Source organism: Crinia signifera, chromosome 2 (genome assembly GCF_055691185.1).
Source record: "Crinia signifera chromosome 2, ASM5569118v1, whole genome shotgun sequence".
Taxonomy (NCBI): Eukaryota; Metazoa; Chordata; class Amphibia; order Anura; family Myobatrachidae; genus Crinia; species Crinia signifera.
In genome coordinates this window covers 344,183,404-344,203,297 of record NC_139218.1, presented here as the reverse complement: position 1 = coordinate 344,203,297, position 19,894 = coordinate 344,183,404, and the positions used below count along the sequence as shown (strand labels likewise).

Here is a 19,894-nt window from a genome sequence, read left to right as displayed (position 1 = left end):
TGCAATTTTTGCCTTTTTATTACCATATTTCATTGTAAAACAAACAGCAGAACAGAACATTGGGAAGAAGCAGGAAAAGAAAGGGTTACTCTGAGAAGTGCTCCTAAATACCTTTCCACACAGAAGATTTGGAGTACAATTATACAAACATGTAGCTATATATAAAAAAGCATTCCATTTACTCTATAGCACCCAATCCGATAACACTTTAACATACCATTTAAAACTTATTTCAATTTGCATCAGAAATACATCTTTTAACATTGCTCATTGGAATTAGCCATAATAGTTCAAGTTTTTTATACATGGTAAATAGGAGCAAAGGCGGAACTACCATTGGTGCAGCAGGTGCAGTGCACCGGGGCCCCTGAGGATTAAGGTGCCCACAGCTGCCCCTTTCATCCTCATCCTGACACCCAATGTTTTTCCCTGACACACTCTGCCTCCCCCTCTATCTCGCTGTCACCCTCTGCCTTTCCCTGTCACCCACTGCTTTTCCTGGTTACACTCTGCCTCTCCCTGTCAGCCACTGCCTTGTTACATATTGTGAACTTGGGTTGGGGTAAATTATATTTTTGCACCTGAACCTGCAACCCACAGGTTCTGCCACTGAATAGGAGTTTCTTCATCAGTGCAGGAACACATAATACAAAATACTGTATGTAGGCAACTATTTGTTTGATAAGGAGCTTCTTGTATATGAAAGTGATAAAGTGTACTGCTGTAACATACCTCCCAACTTTTGATCTGAAGAAATAGGGACACTCCTCGCCCGAAAAGGGGCGGGGCATATGCAAATGAGGGCGCGGCTTATGCTAATTAGGCGCGACCTCATTTTCATACGAGAATAGACGCTGTGCGCATGCGCACAGCGTCTATTCTACTAGATTGGGGGGTCTCCCAACTGCCACCCCCCGCAGCGGGACAATGCCTGCCGCGGGTGGGACAGCGGGACAGGACCCGAAAATCGGGACTGTCCCTCTAAAATCGTGACAGTTGGGAGGTATGCTGTAAGCTGCATCATTTTTTTTTGGAAGTTGTACGACAATGATGAACAGAAAGGTGCCAGTGAATGCAAGTAAAATGTGGCTTAAATGATAGAAATAACATACAATGGGCCAAATGTATCAAGCTTAAAAAGGTGATAAAGTCGAGAGTGATAAACAACCAGCCAATCATCTCCTACGTCGTTTTTCAAACCCAGCCTGTAACATGGGAGGTAGGAGCTGATTGGCTGGTTGTTTATCACTCTCCATTATATCATTTTATGAGGCTTCATACCTCTGGCCCACTATTATCTGTGCGCGAATTAGTGCAATAACTTTATTTTGCAGTATGTTATAAAGTATGGCAATGCATAGTGAATAGAAAATTTCATAGGATTTATATTAATTTGTACTCAGATTAATACATGTAGGGATAGGTTCTTGTAATGTACTATTGGAGTGGCGTTTATTGACTGAGGAATCATTAGCTCACAATGTCTGTGTATCTGTATGGGTGCTCTAATTACATCGTACTGAGTAACACAATTGATCTCACTCATTAAAATGCCAAGAATGTGACATAACGTGGAATAACCTTATTTAGCAGGCAGTGATTTCTACATGGCCAGATAACACTGTGAGTATGTAGCATTAAATTAAGAAAGCGATAAATAGCTGTGGACGTGTAGGCTGAATATTTGTCTAAAGATTTCAAGTATAAGAAAGTACAAAGGAGCACAAGATTTCTTGAAATTGGAAAGTAAACCGCCAAAGCTTCCCGGCTTCTAGAGTTTTCTTGTGGATGATGTTGTTTTTGTTATAATATTTACAGATGAACTGCCGCTGCCACCTGTGGAGTAACCACCGGGGCTCAGCAGCCCACCGGTAGTGTGCCCACCAGCACCACTGTGTAATCCACCTGTGACGTATCCACCGGAAGAGCTCATGCCACTTCCAGAGCTAAATCTGCTGCCAGCTACATTCATCCCGCTTCCAGAGCCAAATCCAGATCCTCCATGGTAGTATCCGCTGCCGCCATCATATCCTCCACCGCCTCCAGCAATGATCCCTCCGGTACTGGAGCTCACCACCGCTGTGGAGGACACATATATGTCAACTCTTCTCAACTCCAAGCTAAATATTCAACAGTGTTATACATTTGTATAGTGTGATACTTACATATACTGACAGCTCCTCCATCTCCAGCCATCCTGCCATTACAAAAAGAAAAAATTAAGCTAAATATGTAATCATTTATAAAATAAAATGATAGTTTTGTACATATATGGTTGTAGACACACAAGGAATGTAAACCAGCATTCATTTATTTAGCGTAATATCTACTATGTGTTACAGGGGCCTGATTCAGAACTGATCGCACGCATGTTAAGTTTTGGAGCCCATCGATCAGGTATACGACACCCAGCTAGAGAGAAATCCGCCCCATTCAAGCCTGCAAATTGCTTAGCATGGTTTGCAAAAATATCACAGGTCTGCAAATCTATTCACAAGCCGCTCATCGAATGATTTTTCCCAGTGTGCGCAGTGCATAGCCCAGGAATAACTCAGCGGCTCTGATAGAAACAGGCTGTTCGGGGCCAGAGCTGACGTCACACAACTTACCCTAGAACGCCGAGGTACACCTGCGGTTTCCATGACACTCCCAGAAAATGTACGGTTACCACCCACAAACGCCAGCTTCCTGTCAATCTCCGGCTTCGCCAACCATCTAATGACGTGGAACGTGCAGCATATCTAAGTGACTCTCAGGTCACTTAGATTTGCGTGCACCCTCGGGAGAAAGTAGGCGGGCAGCTGACATCCTGTGATGTCAGCTGCCCGCCCCAGGCACCGACGTCACAGCCCGATTACCATGGGAACTCTCAATGTTTACATGGGAACACCCATAAAACTCTGGGTGTTCCCATGGGCGCGACTATCCACTGCAACCGCACGCCCTCCGGATGCAGCCTTGGTTGCATGCAGCTGATGAACAGTCTGTTCGCTGTGGCCACATGCACCAGGTATATGCAAATGTGCAGAAATGCGGCTGCGCATACGCCAAGGATCGGTCCCCGTGCGTACACCAGCTGCGAATGGACCAGCATAAGGTCCAATGTTTTTTATGCCATCCTTCTAAGTGCTGGTTTAGGAATGGACATGTCTGAGAACAGAATAAGTTACCAGTTCAATATTTCAGGTTATAATGATTGTTACATACAGTATACAGTATAAAGATAGACTTACCTATACCCCTGTCAGGATTCCCTCCTTCAGGATGCCGGCATTGGTATTCTGACTGCTGGCTTCCTGACTGAAGGTCACCTGTATGTATCCCTGTGTGTGTATATGTGTTCTAATTAACCCTTTGAGCGCCAAGTAAATTTGTCAAAATTGGCCTGAAAATTGCCAAGCCAACTATTTTTATTCATCATAACATTTTTTATTTGAATTTATATAGCAAATGTGAGCGACACTGGCCTTTTTAGTGGATGTTTTGAACATCTCTCACAGATGTTGGCACTCAAAGGATTAACACTCGTGTGTGCATAGAAGGAATACCCCCCTCTGACGAGTCCTGCATTTGCACCTGCATATTCAGTTGTTATATTTGAATTGTTTAGCCTATTATATAGCACATTCTGTACTGTACTTTAGATTGATTTGAAAAGTTAGCTCTTAAAGATCACCTATATTCTTCTCCTTCCAGCAGCTTCCTGTAGGTGGCGATCTCAATATCTAGAGCCAGCTTCACATTCATCAGATCCTGGTAATCTCTCAGCTGACGAGCCATGTCCTGCTTGGCCTTCTGTAGAGCATCTTCCAGTTCGGACAGTTTGTTCTTGGCGTCTCGCACAGCTGCTTCTCCACGTTGCTCAGCATCGCTTATAGCACTTTCTAATTTAGTGCGCTTTGATCATTAAAGATAAAAATGATTATAATATGGCAATGTATTATGACTGATACATGATGCGGCGGTGTGGCATTACCATGTAAGTAATACGTACTATAGTAACCAGTAATTAATGGTAGATGGATACCTGTGTTTTTGCGTTTTCAATTTCTCCCTTGATTCTGTTTATCACTCTGTTGTGTTCTGCGATCTCATTTTTGGTGGTCCGTAAATCATCTCCATGTTTTCCTGCAGTAATGCGCATCTCCTCATACTGGAAACAAAACAAGAAACCCCATCTAATTAGTTAAAAATGGATGAAAAGTAACACACAAAGCAAACTCGTAATGAACGTACATTATTATTGTAGGTATATTTTTACTACTCTATACAGATGTGCCCTACTAGAACATTGCGAAGGTGAGTCCCAGGAGATCAGGGGCTTGCATACGCTTGCACCCGTGATCCATATGCATTTTATTGTCGACTGTAAGCAATCTTGCAGTGCCGCGATGTGTGCGCCTGCGCATATGCAACATCGTCTAAGGACACATCGGTACTTGTAGTCATGACAGTATTAAAGTCAAAGAACAGGCTTGTGTGACATAACTCACCTTGGTCTGGTACCAAGTCTCAGCTTCAGCTCTGCTCTTCTTAGCTACGTCTTCATACTGAGCTTTGACCTCAGCGATTATACTGTCCATGTCCAGCTCTCGGTTGTTATCCATGGACACAATGACCGAAGTGTCTGTGATCTGCGCATGGAGCTGATCTATCTCCTGAAATATAACATAGACCAGTCTGTAGAGGACATTATATACTTGCGAACTTTGGGCTTGATACAGAGATAGAACACACAATAGCATCCAAGATAGCAGCCATAAACTTCATTATCTAGCAAATGGTGCGTATAAAGAGTTTGACTCTGTAGCTTATGCAATAGGCTTCATCCAGTAAAGAAACGCACACAGTAGATGACAAAAGTTAATGATATCCACGATGTACCATCATCAACCAAACCTATGCTTATGCCCAGTGGCTTAAATTTGTCAGAGTTGCCCGGAGGTAAGACAATTATTGGTGCCACCCAAATAGTTCAATCAGTAAGGTGTCTGTCTTCAGTATGACAGGTCATGGGTTCTAATACAGGGTGTGACACTTGCAAAAATTATATTAGGAGGGGGCGTCAGAAACAGAAGCAATATCAATGGTGTTCAATTAACTGATTCAAACTCGCAAGTGAGGAGAGGTGCCCCCTTGGGAGCAGGAGCCCAGCGGCAGATGACTCCATTGCCTCCCAGAGTTACGACTCTGCTTATGCCTGTGTTTTTAAAATGTTTGGTTTGATAGTGGAAGACAAATATTTTCAATGCAGCAAGTAAAACTCCCCTACTAGTGTATGAATTAGACATTAGAAAGACCATGCAAGAAGCCTATTCTGACGCTCTAATCATCAGTTGATATGTTACATATACAAAATTTATATACATGTCTATCAGGGACGTGCAGTCAGGGGAGGCAGTGCCTCCCCTGTCATAATGATGTGAATAATAAAAAGAAGATATTTATATATCTTCTTTTATTATTTTCATCATTTCTACCTCTCCCCCTGCCTCCCACCATCCTACACTGCTGCATGTAAGGGTGGGAGGCAGCGGGAGAGGTGCCTCCCGCTGTTAACATTAAAACACCGGGCAGCGGGGGGCGGGTAGGGGTGGGCAGGGGGAAGGGTGCAGCAATGGGCCGTAAAAGCCCATTGAAAATGAATGGGGAAGCGGCACTCATACTGGTGCCGCAATGACAGGGGCACCAGTATGAATGCACGCCCACAGATGTGATTGGGTCAGCGGATCCAGTGATGGATCCGCTGTCCAATCACACACATGCAGCAGCATGACAGCGTGGAGTCCGGCGCCGCTGTCACCGCCGAGGAGAGGTGAGAGGGGATCATCAGGCGTAGATTTATAGTACCTCAAAGTCGCCCATGCCGCCGGCGGCACCGCTGACCTGGGAGTAGGGGAGGTCGGCAGCGGGAGGTGTATCATTATATTCCTCCGCAATTGCGGCTGTGAGGAGGGGAGTCGGGGAGGTCCGCGGTGAAGCGAGGTGGCAGAGGTGCACGGCAGGTGCTGGAGCTGGGTGGGAGGGAGGTGCACGGCGGCCACTGGAGCTGGGAGGGAGTGAAGTCCGCGGCGGGAGCAGCAGTACTTCCCAGCCACGAGCCACCACTTAAACAGAGCCATCGCAGTGACCACTGGGCTGCTGGAAGAGGCACAGGCAGCAGGTGCTGGAGGACCCAATGTATACTGCACCATGAGACCACGAGCAGACTGCCAAAGTTTCCCCTGGAGCCCTGAAAAGTCTACAATGGAGGAGGTGCATACTATCATAACTGTGAGTATCTCTGTGCACCATGTAACTGTACCATGGGGGAGGAAGGGAACTGCAAAATATGTGGAAGGGGATTTAACGGTCTACTATGGCGAGGGGGCAATTGTGTCTCAGGGGAGGGTGGTTAAGTGTATATCATTGGGAGGTGGGTATCTAAATTATCGTGTTCAGGCTCATTATGGGTAAGGGACATCACTGTGGACATTATGCACAAGCAGAATTACTCTGGGAATTGTGCACAGGCAGCCAGTACTGTGGTCATTGTGCATAAGTGGCAATTTTGTGGGCTGTAGAGTGAGGGATGACCTTAGTGTGATAGAGTGCAGGCCGCAGGGTCAAATAGTGCGTCGAAGTGATAGAGGGCAGGCCAAGGGGTTAGGGAGGGCATCAGTGTCATAGATCGTAGGCTGTGGGGTGAGGGAGTGTGTCAGTGTGATAGAGCGCAGGTCGCAGGGTGAGAGAGTGTGTCAGTGTGATAGAATGTAGGCCGCAGTGTGTCCAGTTTATGTTCCAGCATAGAGGTGGGGGGTGATAGCGTTTGAGGGGGTGGGGGGCCCCTAGAGATATCCGTGTATGGGGCCCCAATAGTTCTGTTGCCAGCCCTGCCTGCCGCCTGTGCCCGGCCGCTGCATATACCATATAGCATGGTATGTGGGCTGGCGAGGGTGGGGGGGGGGGGTCGGGGGTTCCGTGCGGGGAGATCAGTGCCTCCCCAGGCAATGACCTCACCGCACGTCACTGATGTCTATAGTATGTGTATGATACCTTATGGGGCTTACACACGGGGCGATTTTCAGGGCATTTTATAAGTGATCTCACTAGAATGCTTAGAAAATGCCCCTACATCGCTCCGTGTGTAGGGGCCATAGCGATATCAATGCGTGGCCCCATGTGTTGCTATTGCCCTGCGATTAATATCCAGATTGCTGGATAAATCTAGATAATTGCTTGTCAGGGCCAGTGTTCTCACTGGAGAACACTGGCCCTGACAGATCACTCAGCACACAACGCTGTCACATCGCTGTACAGCACTGTACAGTGCTTAGCAATCTGAGCGATCTACATTGCTCAGATCGCTCAGCAGTCTCGCCCCATATTTAGGCCCCTTTAAAAAAGCCAATTTGCAAATTGTATGCATATATACTGTATACTGGCCAAGCTCCAACATTATCATTCTGCTTTGGTGGAAAAACACTGCAGGTGCTTCCCCAAGTACAGTACACGGTTTTATAAGGAATAGACATAAATAATTGATATAAATATTTGCAATGGTGTTGAAGTCTAGTAAATAGGCTCATCTCTCATGTGTGCACTTTGTTTTTAGATTACATTATAAACAGCTGATATAATGACTGACAGCTAATGGACCACTACATGCGTTCGATCTCCAAGTATTAGCAAGGCCTGAGTGCAACTTTCTGACCGAGCATTCTGGGATTCTTATATGTACAATACCTGGAGAGCCATAAGGTTTATATATATATGGCATAGTTGGCTACCCTCCTGCATTCTGCAGGAGACTCCCTGAAATAACAGCAATCTCCCTCTCTTTCTCATTAGTATAGCAATCTCCCACATTTCACCTAACCCACATTACACTGTTACATTTTTGAGGAAAAAATGAATAAGAGATAGATACAGTGACATTGAATCAACAGCGCCATTTCCCAGCACTTTACCAAGTATAGTATCTCTTACTAACTGCTTTGGGGCTCATCTACATTTGGATATAAGTCATTTTAAAAGATTCCTCTCAGATGTAGCAGCACACACCCACGCTTCTAGGTGCCACATTCACAATCTCTTTTCACAATCTCTCCCTATTTGGAACTAGACATGCCCTTTGGGTGGAGCATGACATGCCCCCTCAAAGGCTCTCTCCTCCTCCACCGCTCCTTTCCTCTCTTCACTGATCTCTATCCACACTCCCTCCCGTCCTCTTCGCTCCATCGCTGACCGCCGACTGACCTCTCACCTAATCACCTCCTCCCACTCCCGTGTCCAAGACTTCTCTCGCGCTGCCCCCCTGCACTGGAACAACCTCCCGCCACCCATCAGGCTTTCTGATTCCCTTACCTCCTTCAAGCGCTCCCTCAAAACCCACTTTTTTCAACTAGCCTATCCCTCCTCCTAACCTCTTTTGATCCTCCTATCCTGCCTCCGTTCCCCTCCGTTCCTACTTATCCTATTGTTTTTCATTCGTCCACCCACCTATTTTTAGTATGTTAACTCTTATGAGTAGGGTCCTCCTTCCTCACGTACTCACCCTACCTCTTTACCTCACCTGTGCTCCTGTCCTGTTCTTCCCTTCCTCTACTTCATCTTCAGTCTCCTCGACAATTTTGAAACCTACTTCTGAACTGATGCTGATTTTAGTTCTACCAGCTATACCCCTATTTATCCTGTATTTTTCAACACACCCTGTACGTTACCTTGTAATTTGTTTTTTGTTTGCTATGTATGGCGCTGCAGACACTTTGCGGCGCCTTATAAATAAACGTACTACTACTACTACTACTACTCAATGAGGCGCTGTGCAAAATTCTACTACCAACTATAATCTCCCTGAAACTAGTTTTCCAAAGTAGGCAAGTATGACATATTAGTTTTGTGCTTTGATTATGACGTTAATATGGTCATTTTCATTCATATGTATGAATGCAGATAATGTTTCTAATCATAATAAATAATGACTGTTTGAGACAAGAGAAGCAAAATGCCATTGTTTCTTTAAAAAAAAGCACAATAGTTGGGACATTTTTCTAAAGAAAATGATATAACCTTAACAAATGTGTTTTATACAGTACATATATAATTATTTCATTTGTATTTCACCTAATTAGCAAAAGCAATGTAAGTGCAATTTTGTTAAAAGATGCAATTACCATCTGGAAGAGTTCTTGCAGGAAGTTGATTTCATCTGTCAATCCTAACACCTTTGATTGCAGTTCCGTTTTGTTCATAAAAGCAGCGTCCACATCCTAAATGAAAAGTGTTATTTATTAGTGTAATTAGCATATTGGGGGGTAGATGTACTAAGACTTGGTGAGTGATAGAGTGGATAGTGATGAACTACTGTACCAGCCAATCAGCTTCTACCATTTTGCAACACAGCCTGTAACATGGTATTTAGGAGCTGATTGGCTGGTATTTCATCTTGCTCAACTTTAGTTCTCCCCAAGGCATAGTACATCAACCTCTGAGAGTTTATAACCTGTAAATAATCATAATCACCAGTCAAAGAACAGGCATATGTTCTTCAACAATAGAAAATCTCATATTTGTTAATCTTGACAACAGATTCTGAAACCCAGGGGCAGATGTATTAAGCCTGGTAAAGTGTTAAGGTGCCCACACACTAGAAAGATCTGCGATCGTAAGATGTGCGCATAAATTAGCCTTGAAATCTATTTTCCGTCCTGGACAGAAGATTTCAGGCAAGCGCACATCTTTACCAAAGATTTTTCTTAAGATCCCGTGTGCGTTCCTATGGATCTTTTGTTAAATCTTCTGATCTTTTGTGCAGCACGTAAGATCAGAAGATTCAGCTAATGATCCACGGGAGTGCGCATCGGACCGATATCGGCCGATTTTCGACCGATTATTGGTAAACATCGGACAATATATCGGCCAATCGACCTAAAAATCGTTCTAGTGTGTGGGCACCTTTAAAGTGGAAGGTGATGATAACACACCAGCCAGTCAGCTCCTAAAGGTCAAGTTACAGATGGTGTTTGAAAAATGACAGTTAGGAGCTGGGACATTATAACCTTCCACTTTATCACTTTTCCAGGCTACATCTGCTACACAGTTCATGTTTTTCAGGTCACCTGTGGATTTTTGAAATGAGACAGGTAGTGATACACAGTACTCCTGCCAGGTGACCTGGAAAACCTGAACTGTGTGAGATCCTAAGTTTAAGAATCACTGATCTAGAGGAACAATAGTAAAATACACTGACTTCCCAGAATATCATGGTCAATTTCCGGTTGACCAATTTAATCAAATTAGCGTTCAGGCATTTGAATAAGAATGAAAAGGAAAAATTTTACAAAATTACTATATCACCAGTCACCCAACAAGTGCAAATGTCAAAGCCTTAATTTTGTTTGTTTTGTAGTGGCTGACAACAGAGAGCAACAACTTGCATTTAGCTGTATATAATATATCTCAAATTCTGTCAAAATGTAGAGAATAAAATTAGCAAAATTGCAAATTTATCAATGCCAAAAATATTTACGAACTACATATACATTTCTATATTCATTAGCAATACTATTATATGTACCTAAAAAATTCATAAACACTCAAATCCACACTGATAGAGTCAAAAGAAAATACAAGTTAAAAAACGAGTGGGCCTAATTCTCTCTTACACACTCTATTATACCAACATCTCAAACAGTATAAGCAATTGCATGCACACAGTATATAAAGACATCTCTGCACAATGAGGAATTAAGCACAGACCAAGGTAGAACATATGCAAAATAAATATGTTAGTTTTAGTAACAGCCCAGAGCCAGTGTAGTGAGGAGGAAGGTTATTGTCAGGTTGTGAAAGCAGAAGATAAAATACTGTAAGAATAAGCTGGGATTAATACAGATCTTTTAACAAATATCGAACAAGTATTTACTTAACAATCATGGAATGCAATTAAACAACCTTTTACTTTACATACTCACTTTTTTCAGGACCACAAACTCATTTTCCGCAGCGGTGCGCTTGTTGATTTCATCTTCATATCTTTAATAAAAAAAAAAAAAATATAGACTAAAATATGCTTGCGGTGGTACAAGGTTAGCTTGCAGTAAGTTTGCAGTAAGACCGATGCTATTTTTTTTTTACTTTTACTTTTAGAATTCTTAAACATACAATAATTTTATGTTTTTATATAGCAAAAATGTTCCACTCACTTGGCTTTGTAATCCTCTACCATATCTTGCATGTTTTTGAGCTCAGCTTCCAGCCTGATTTTGTCCCCACCAAGTGATTCATATTGCCGCCTGAGATTGTTCATGTAAGACTCAAACAGAGGGTCAATGTGGCTTCTCACAGGCTTTTGTTCCTGTAACAATGTCCATTTGGTCTCTAACATTTTATTTTGTTGCTCCAAAAATCGTACCTGAAAAATGAGATATTAAATAGTTATTATATCTAGTGGGCTTTAGAATACAGCTATTTGCACTTCGAGAAGAAGTAACGAGTTATACCTTGTCAATGAATGAAGCAAATCTGTTGTTGAGGGTTTTAATTTGCTCTTTTTCTTCTTTTCTAACTCTTTGGATATTCGGGTCAATCTCCAAGTTCATTGGTGTTAGCAAATTTTGATTAACGGTAACTGCGGTGATACAAGCTGGGGCAGATCCTCCACCATATCCAAACCCACCACCAAGTCCTCCACCAGCACCAAATCCAGCACCTGCACCAAATCCAGCACCTGCACCATATCCACCACCAGCACCAAATCCAGCACCTGCACCGTATCCACCACCAGCACCATATCCACCACCAACCCTATAGCTGAAGCTTGAACTGCCACCGCCGGCACCAAATCCACCTCCAGGTCCCCCATACCCATACGAGCTCCTGACAGGATGAAAACTTCCAACTGAGATTCTGCTGGAACCAGAACCTATATTGGCAAGGCTCCTGCTGCCAAAACTTGGACCTCTACGGTAGGAGGTTGTGCTGAATCCACTCAAATTCCTTGGTATATGAGAAGAAGAAGAGCTGAAGTTCCGAACACCAGTTTTATGATATGTTTGGTGCGTCATTTTGCCTTGACAATCAATTGATGATAAATTTTCTTGGTAGTGGAACAACAGTGACCACTGACAGATCTGGGTCTGTTGGTATCTAATGACGATGAGAGCTTTTATACAGATGGTACTTTGGGCTTGGTCAACAATAAAACAGAAAGACCCTTTTATTGGCTTCTAGTGGTTGGCACGGCCCCATTGCATTTATTTTAGCTGAAAATTTTGTCTCACACACCTTAGACAAAAATTTAATAGTTTCTATCTGGCGGCGTCTGCCCCATAAAATTTTATTATTATTTTACACTATGGAAGCAAAAAATGATTTGTTCCTGAGTATGGTCTACAAAAATACAAAAGATGTACCAGTTGGCCGGATTCCAGCGTTTCTTCGAAGTGGTAATTGTAGTTATAAAAATTAAACAAGTGTCAGTTACAGACAGCCCTGTTGTAAAATATTACTCATATACATCAATTACTGTAGGTGTAGGGTACATTTAGTTACTGTATCTCTACATGTCAGAACCATGTCTTAAAAGGGAAATTAATATTTTTTGTACCGTGGCTACATGTTAACATACTGTATTGTTTTCTTGTTTTTTTAACAGTTGTCATTTGTCCGTTGCAAACTGGGAAGCTGGTTTTTAATGTGGTGGCATCATGTAATCTCTAATTTGTGGTATTTATACTGTAATCCTAAATATGACCTTGTAAAAAATTCTACCCTTTCAAGGAATTGTGTATAGTATTATACAGTTATTATTGCCTTGAACATTAGCAGCAAAAAACATGCAGGAAAAAGTGTATTAACATGCATATGTTCAGTCAGGCCCATTTCATAATGCACCAAGGTCTGTAACACTATAATATGCACTAGGGAGGCCAAATGTAGCAAGGGCCATCAGCCAATTGAAGTTGGCGGTCCTGCGGCAAATCAGGAGCTGCTGCTGCAACTGGTTCCCTGATTGGCTGTCGGTCTACCAGCTATGATTGGCCAGCGGTCAGTGCTAAATTTAAAACGGTTCTGGCCCGATTTCGGGCAGAATCTAATTCAAGTGCTGCTAGTGCTCACCACTGCCTGATACAAATGTGCAACCTAATCCCATGAATCCTGGGATTGTAGGCTCCAATCCATGGATTCAGATCCCAGCAGTTTTGGCCCAAAATCCCAGTATTGGCCTCCCTAATTTGCACTATTATTATATCAGTATATATTTATTAATAATAGTTACAACAGTTTATTAAAAAAACAAAAACACATTAGTAGATAGGTACTAGGTCAGGACTCCAGGCACCTGAATGCTGCAGATGCTGCCTGCACCACAGGGGGTAGTGGTAGGATTATCTGGCGCCACACAGCTCAAAGCCTGCTGCTAGCCAGTCACATACTGCTCTGAGGAAGGAACTCAGACTCCGCTCCAGGAAGTCACAGAAATCCCAGCAACCACGGCGGTGACTGTGGCTGACAGTGACTTCAGCAGCACCTCAGCGGGCGGTATGGGCAGCGGCTGTGTAGTGGGGAAACTGGAGACACAGCTAAATCATGTTGGGTTCTGATTTCAGGGGAGAGTGTGGGGGCCCCGGGACAAATATCTATCAGAAAACCTCAAACTAAAACAAAAAGTTATGAGCATGTCTTACATTTCTCTATGCCTGCTCCTTCATAGCTGGGTAAAAATACCAGTGTATCCTACAATGGTGTCTTTCCATAGAGAGTGAAAGGCCTTAAGTCACATCTTTTATTGATGCTTTTTATACATACATCATTGATCATGGGATTTCACCTCTTCTGTGTTTAGCTGTCAAAAACATAATGGAAAATAAATAGATATGATAAATGCCCATCTGTACAGAGCCTAAAGCTAAGAACAAACATGTATAATTTATAGACACTTGGGCATAAAACACAAAGTGACCATTTCTACTGTCAGCAAGTCAGTACTGTATGAAAAATACTGTGCAAAGTAAGAAGTTACTGACTGGGACCAGCTGGTGGGCTGCAGGTTCCTCCGTCCGGTAGTTATTGATTGCAGCACTGGCACAATGGGAACTGTTTGCAGGCATATTGGCTCAATAGCAGCTATCCTCCCCTGCTTACTCCAATGACTGAACCTCGTTGATTGGACACTGCACAACCAGAAGGTGACAATGTGAGTAACAACTTTTTCTGCCCCCACCACAGCAAATACCATGATTTGCAGGTCTATGAGGAGGGGGTAGGGCTACAATGATGCAATTTGCACCCGCCTCCCTTAGCGAAGAGCCTTCAATCAGGGTATTTGAACAGCGGATAGGAGGAGATGTGGGGAGTCCGGTGGCATGTGGGAGGTTTGCCCAGCCATTCCGAGATGGTAGGCAAGTATGGCTCAACTGTGGTGTTCAGCAATAGAAGAACTTTCAAAGCTTCTCTGCAATGTCTGTGGGCCTTCTCTGTGCCCCATACAGTCTGTGCCTCTGCCCCATTAACATTCTATGCTTTTGACACTTTCATTATCTTTGCCTCTGCCCAGGGGCTTAACTAGAACCCTGTGGGCCCCATATTAACATCCAGAAATCCCACCCCCTGCCATTGTCACTACAATGTAAGAGAGAGGGAGGGGTACTAGCCGGAGTGAGTGAGAGTCAGAGAGAGAAAGTGGGGAGAGAGACAGTGCCAGAGGAAGAGAGACAGTGTCAGGAGAGTGAGAGAGAGAGAGAGAGAGAGAGAGAGAGAGAGAGAGTGAGATGGGCGGGGGGAGTAAGCAGGAGATACAATAAATGACTTCAGCACAGGATGGGGGGGTCATAGTTGGACAGCTGGAGCACCATATGGGAGCATAGATGGAGCGAAGAACAGACAGACAGGCAGTGGTGCAAGTAGAATTTTTTTCTTGGTGGTACTGATAGCCTCCACCAACAATGGGCGTGGCCATGTGTCATGAGGGGGCGTGGTCACACAAGCTAGAGGAGTGACTAAATGACAATAATGGCGTGGCATCAGGGGACAAGGAATGGGAAATAGGGATGGCTGGGGGTGGGTTTGCTCTTGCTTGGGTGAGAGCCAGGCAGCTTGTGCTTACAATTGTGGAGCCTGCTCTTCATGCTGTCGGTGCCGCTGATGCCTGTCAGTGTGACAGGCTAAATCAGCAGTAGCCGGTAGCTGCATACAGCACCAATCATAACGCTGGGTGGGCAGGCTGCGGATGCATTATATTTAGGCTTAAAATAAAAATAGAATTGACAGTGGGTCAGGAGGTAAGTGGTACTGCGTACCTGCAACATATTTCTTACAGGTACTCCGTACCACGCCGTACCCCCTTACTTGCAACACTGCAGACAGGGCACCATATGAAGGAATAGAATAGCAGACAGTGAGATGGGGATGGGGGTGTATAAACACTTAAACAGGCAGACTGAGGCATAGATGGACAGATGTGCATTCCCGACAGAGCTCCATATGAGGGTATAGACACATGGGGCATACATAGATGGACAGACAGATGGGGGATGGCATAGAGAGAGAGAGACCACCATATGGTGGCATAGACAAACAGGCGCATGGTGGGAGAGAGGCTGGAGGGGACTTAGTGGCACTCTCCGAGTATAATCTCTCCGTCAGTCATGCAGCATCACTACTGCAGATGTGCTTCCGTAGAAATCCTTTGTATCTGATCACCTGCGTCCTTCCATTACTTCCCCCCTGAAACTCCCTCTCTGCCTTCCTTTGAGCCCCTTCTTCCCTCTCAATACATTTTCTCCTTGCTGTTTACACCCCTACACAATGTTCAAACACCCAGACATACCCTGGTAGGATGCACCCTCCTATCAATTTCAAAAAGGTTCAGTAGGATTGCCTGCCTGTATTTGGGCCCCCAAGCAGCTGGGCCCCATAGAAGTTGCATACCCTGCACCCTCTATAGATACACCAGGGCCTCTGCCTCCTTTGTTCTGCTGCCTCTTGCCCTCAATTTCTATTGTGTCTATCTTCTTTTCCTCATCTTTGCTTCTGTGCCCTTGGCCATGTGCACCTCTGCCCTTTTGCCCATCTTTTCCACCTATATCAAGGGGGATAACTCCCTTATGAGCCACATGTTTTTTCAGAGATGGAAATTTCTCTGTCTATGCTGTGCCCGCGGGTGCCCTGACCGTCAGAGCTCTCAGCACAGGAGATGATGCAGAGAGAAGATACTGCCTCCCTCAATGATGCCCACACTATTCTCTTTTTTGTTGATGTACCTCAATATTGATGCATTTGTATATTGTGACATCAGGTCACAGCTGTTTTTGGTGCATTTTGTGCATGAAGTGGTGCCTATTTAAACCCACTATGTTAATTTCACTGGTCAATTGAGATAGAGAATGTACCTGAAACTTTACTTCTGCATTTAATATATCCTGGCACCTTAAATATGTATGGATAACCCCGAGTAGGTGGGAGACTCCCTTCTAATGTGAACCACTTGCACTCACACACCATCATCATTATGAATGCCTGCTGAAAGAATGTTCTTTCATGAAGCTGAACACTCTGTCATGTGGCAAGGATCCCTGGCAGCTAGAGAAAGCACATGCTACAATGCCATTGGCAGTATCTGGGTTTACTTCTGTAGCTATGGTATGTCTGTTAGAAGCTGGAACATATCATTAGAGACACTGCCTTAGGGGAATCGAGACTCTGGAGAGGTGAGTACTACCCATAAACAGAAGGGGCCTATCGCATACTTGCCAATGTTCTGGCAGTCCCGTCCCCCCCCTCCCGATTGAAAATGAATCACGTCATCATCCCCACCAACATCTGCAGGAGAGGTGCAAGGGGCAATGGCTGGTTGCTAGGTAGCTTGCTCATTCTTTCAGAGGACCAGGAGCGCCAACCAATATTTGGGAGGCTTCCGACCATTCCAGGAGAGGAGAAATATGACTTGGGTGCACCACACAAACAGTTTTGCGGGGCCCTGGTAAAATGAGGGGGCATGGCCAATGGGAGGGGGCATGGGTCAATGAAGGATACATGGCCACAGCCTTGTAAAAAATACTTGGTTTGTGCAAGTGTGAAGTCGGTTTCTAATCCAGTGGTGGCAGGGTGTGGTGTGATCGCACACCTGTGCAGGGAGAAGAAGGGGAGGCTGCCGCTGCAGCTGCCTCTCTCCCCAGCTCAACACACAGCACTGTGCTCTTTCTCTCTGTTTTCCATTCTCTGCAACGGGGGGAGGGGGTAGCATGCCTCATATCCCCATTGGTCCCCTCCATCAGACCCGGGCCCTGGTGAAAAGCACCCACCCCCCTCTCGGCACCACTGATACAGATACGCTCTGGCTCAGAGTCTGCAAGTTGCTCTCATTTTGTGCTTCTTACCTGTTCTTATTTTTAAAGTATTCACAACACATAGTACTACATGTCCGAAACCCTTTGTGCCTGCTAATAAAACCAGATATACAAAGATAAATATAATGATTTCATTTATTTTTCCAGCACTTTATAACTAGAAGAGTAAATTAATGTATTTTTCGTTCTTTTTTCTTTTTTTTTTTTGCAGTCTGGAGAAAAATGACAAAATAATTTGAAATTATGATAAAGTTGTCTACACATGATAATAATCAACAACAGTACAATAATAATAAATAAAAAGTCAACACATAAATATTGTGCGATGACTTTCATGATCATTGCCCTTTGTGGTACCTGGAAGATAATTCTGTAGGTTCAGCTGTTGCTAGACAATACTCTGTCACTACATCATTGTAGTCTGGATGTTTCACATTTGCTTAGCAAACCAAACCTGTAAAAAGTTATATATACTCAGTGATAACTGACAGTGTAACATATTGTATAGGAAAAGTACTTATTTCATCATTAAGGTTATTTATTACTAACTGTTGCTCCCAGTATTGTTTGGTGCAATTGTTATTAAATGTGGTTAGTTTTTTTCTCTCATTAAGCACATTAATCGTTTAATATTTATGGCTAATTCCCTGAAAACATACTGGCATGTAAGGCGGAGGGTCCACAGCAGGAATCTCCAAAACCTGCTGCGATCCCTCCTGTCCCACCCGCAGGTTTCTATAGGGGATGCCATGCTAACCAATGTACCAATATTGTGCGGTACCGCAGCTACCACAATTCTGTGGTGGTGGTAGCCTGTTGTAGCCTATGGGCTACTTGGGCAGTGCGGTCTGCGTGGGTCAGCTCCTGTCCCTGTGTCTGCAGGAACATACTGTACATCCTGCCAATAGGATTGCATATTGCAGTGCGATCATGGGGTGGTAGATCCTGGCTCAGATGGCATTCTATATGCGATCCTGTAGTAAATGGGCCACTTTGTCTTTTCTGCTGGGCCGCCTCTCACTCCCTATCCAGGATCACCTCTCAGGGGTTTATTTACTAAAAGTTGCTTTTTGTCGATTTCAAAACAATGAAAACCGATCTAAATTGATGTTGGGCTTCCAGCTCTAAAACATTTCAAAATGAATAATAAAAGAAAATCTTGTGTTGGTAAATGAGTGTTAGCCCCTGAAACTCATTATCCACTGATATTGATTTTCATCAATTTGCTAAAAATCTATTAAATAAACCCTTTATTCTCTTGTGGACAGTAGGGATGGCCACTGTCCACTGAGATTCAATATCATCGATGGTCTATGACTTATTTTTGAATACAATCAATGGAGGAGAACCATATAGTTTGCCTCCAACGATGAGAACGTTATGATGGAATATTTTTTTCTTTGCGGTACATGGATGGGGAGCTTAGCTTCCTCAGGGCTATCTTTGTAGGCCCTGAATAAATCAATGCATTAAAGCCCTACACAATCATCCAACCAATTAAAAAATGCCCCTCTTGTGGTCCCTCAGCATATCTCCATATGCTTCTATGCACTGAATGTTGGTGCTAGGATTGTTGGATTGCTTCAGCCATCCACCAGTTAGCATGCAGACAGCCACTGACTGTCTGGCTGCAGGCCGGTAGGCAGGTAGAGAATCCTGCTATGTCCCAACCACCAATGCAGTATAGTGGCAACCTTGGGCAGGGTATCAGACTGGAGGAGTGTGTGTGCAGTGGCGACCGGCCCCACATGGAGAATGGCATCGCAATTTGGAAATGGCATGACAAGCATGATAATCATACAAATCACCAATACAAGATTGTCTGAGCCAATCATGGCAAGCCACATCACTGCCACGACCCCTGGGTATGGCTTATATTTGCAAGGAGGTAGACTAGTGTTAGGGAAGGTGTACCTGAAGATCAAAGAAGGAAGAATAAGACACTGGAAGTCTTGGAGGGCAGCAGCCATTGCAGTGAGCTATGAACAGGCCGTCACTCAAAAGGTAAAGTCAAAAGAGCCTACGCCCACAAGAGGGGTCAGTGAAAATGTCAGAACTCCTGATGCAGGAGTATGCAACCCAAAAGAATTGAAATAAGGCACTGCTCACCAGGTGTAGAAAGACAAGGACATTTAAATTCCTGGGGTTTCAGAGGGTACTGCATCCTAATGCAGCACCCTCTGAAACTCCAGGAATTTAAATGTCCTTGTCTTTCTACACCTGGTGAGCAGTGGCCTATTTCAATTCTTTTGGGTTGCAAGATTCTTTTGGGTGAAGAATGCAAGAAGCCGAGTCTGTGATATCCCACGAATTGTAAGTAAGTAAGTTTTATTTATATAGCGCACTTTCTTCCGACATGATTCAAGTCGCTTGATTGTCACTACCCACACCTCTCCGTATGCTAACAGATACCTTGGCAGAACCACACCATCACTCCCAGTGATATGGGCCCCAGATGTGTTTCCCCTCAACTTCCACATTTGTCAATATGTTTTTTGTATATTGTATATGCACCCTCCGCCCAGGGCAACATATTCCCCTCTAGTCCCACAAAGCACTCCCCA

The 19,894-nt window shown here is 44.1% G+C and overlaps 1 protein-coding gene across 1 annotated transcript; it reads right to left on the bottom strand.

Moving 5' to 3' along the window:
* Window positions 1-1,771: 1,771 nt before the first annotated feature.
* Window positions 1,772-12,047, bottom strand: LOC146057861 (keratin, type II cytoskeletal cochleal-like). The gene is made up of 9 exons (XM_083169637.1): window positions 11,484-12,047; window positions 11,187-11,395; window positions 10,956-11,016; window positions 9,156-9,251; window positions 4,494-4,658; window positions 4,028-4,153; window positions 3,677-3,897; window positions 2,166-2,197; window positions 1,772-2,079 (listed from the first exon to the last, which is right to left on the bottom strand). The coding sequence occupies exons 1-9, from the start codon at window positions 12,045-12,047 to the stop codon at window positions 1,772-1,774; spliced, it is 1,782 nt and encodes a 593-aa protein (XP_083025763.1).
* Window positions 12,048-19,894: the final 7,847 nt, after the last annotated feature.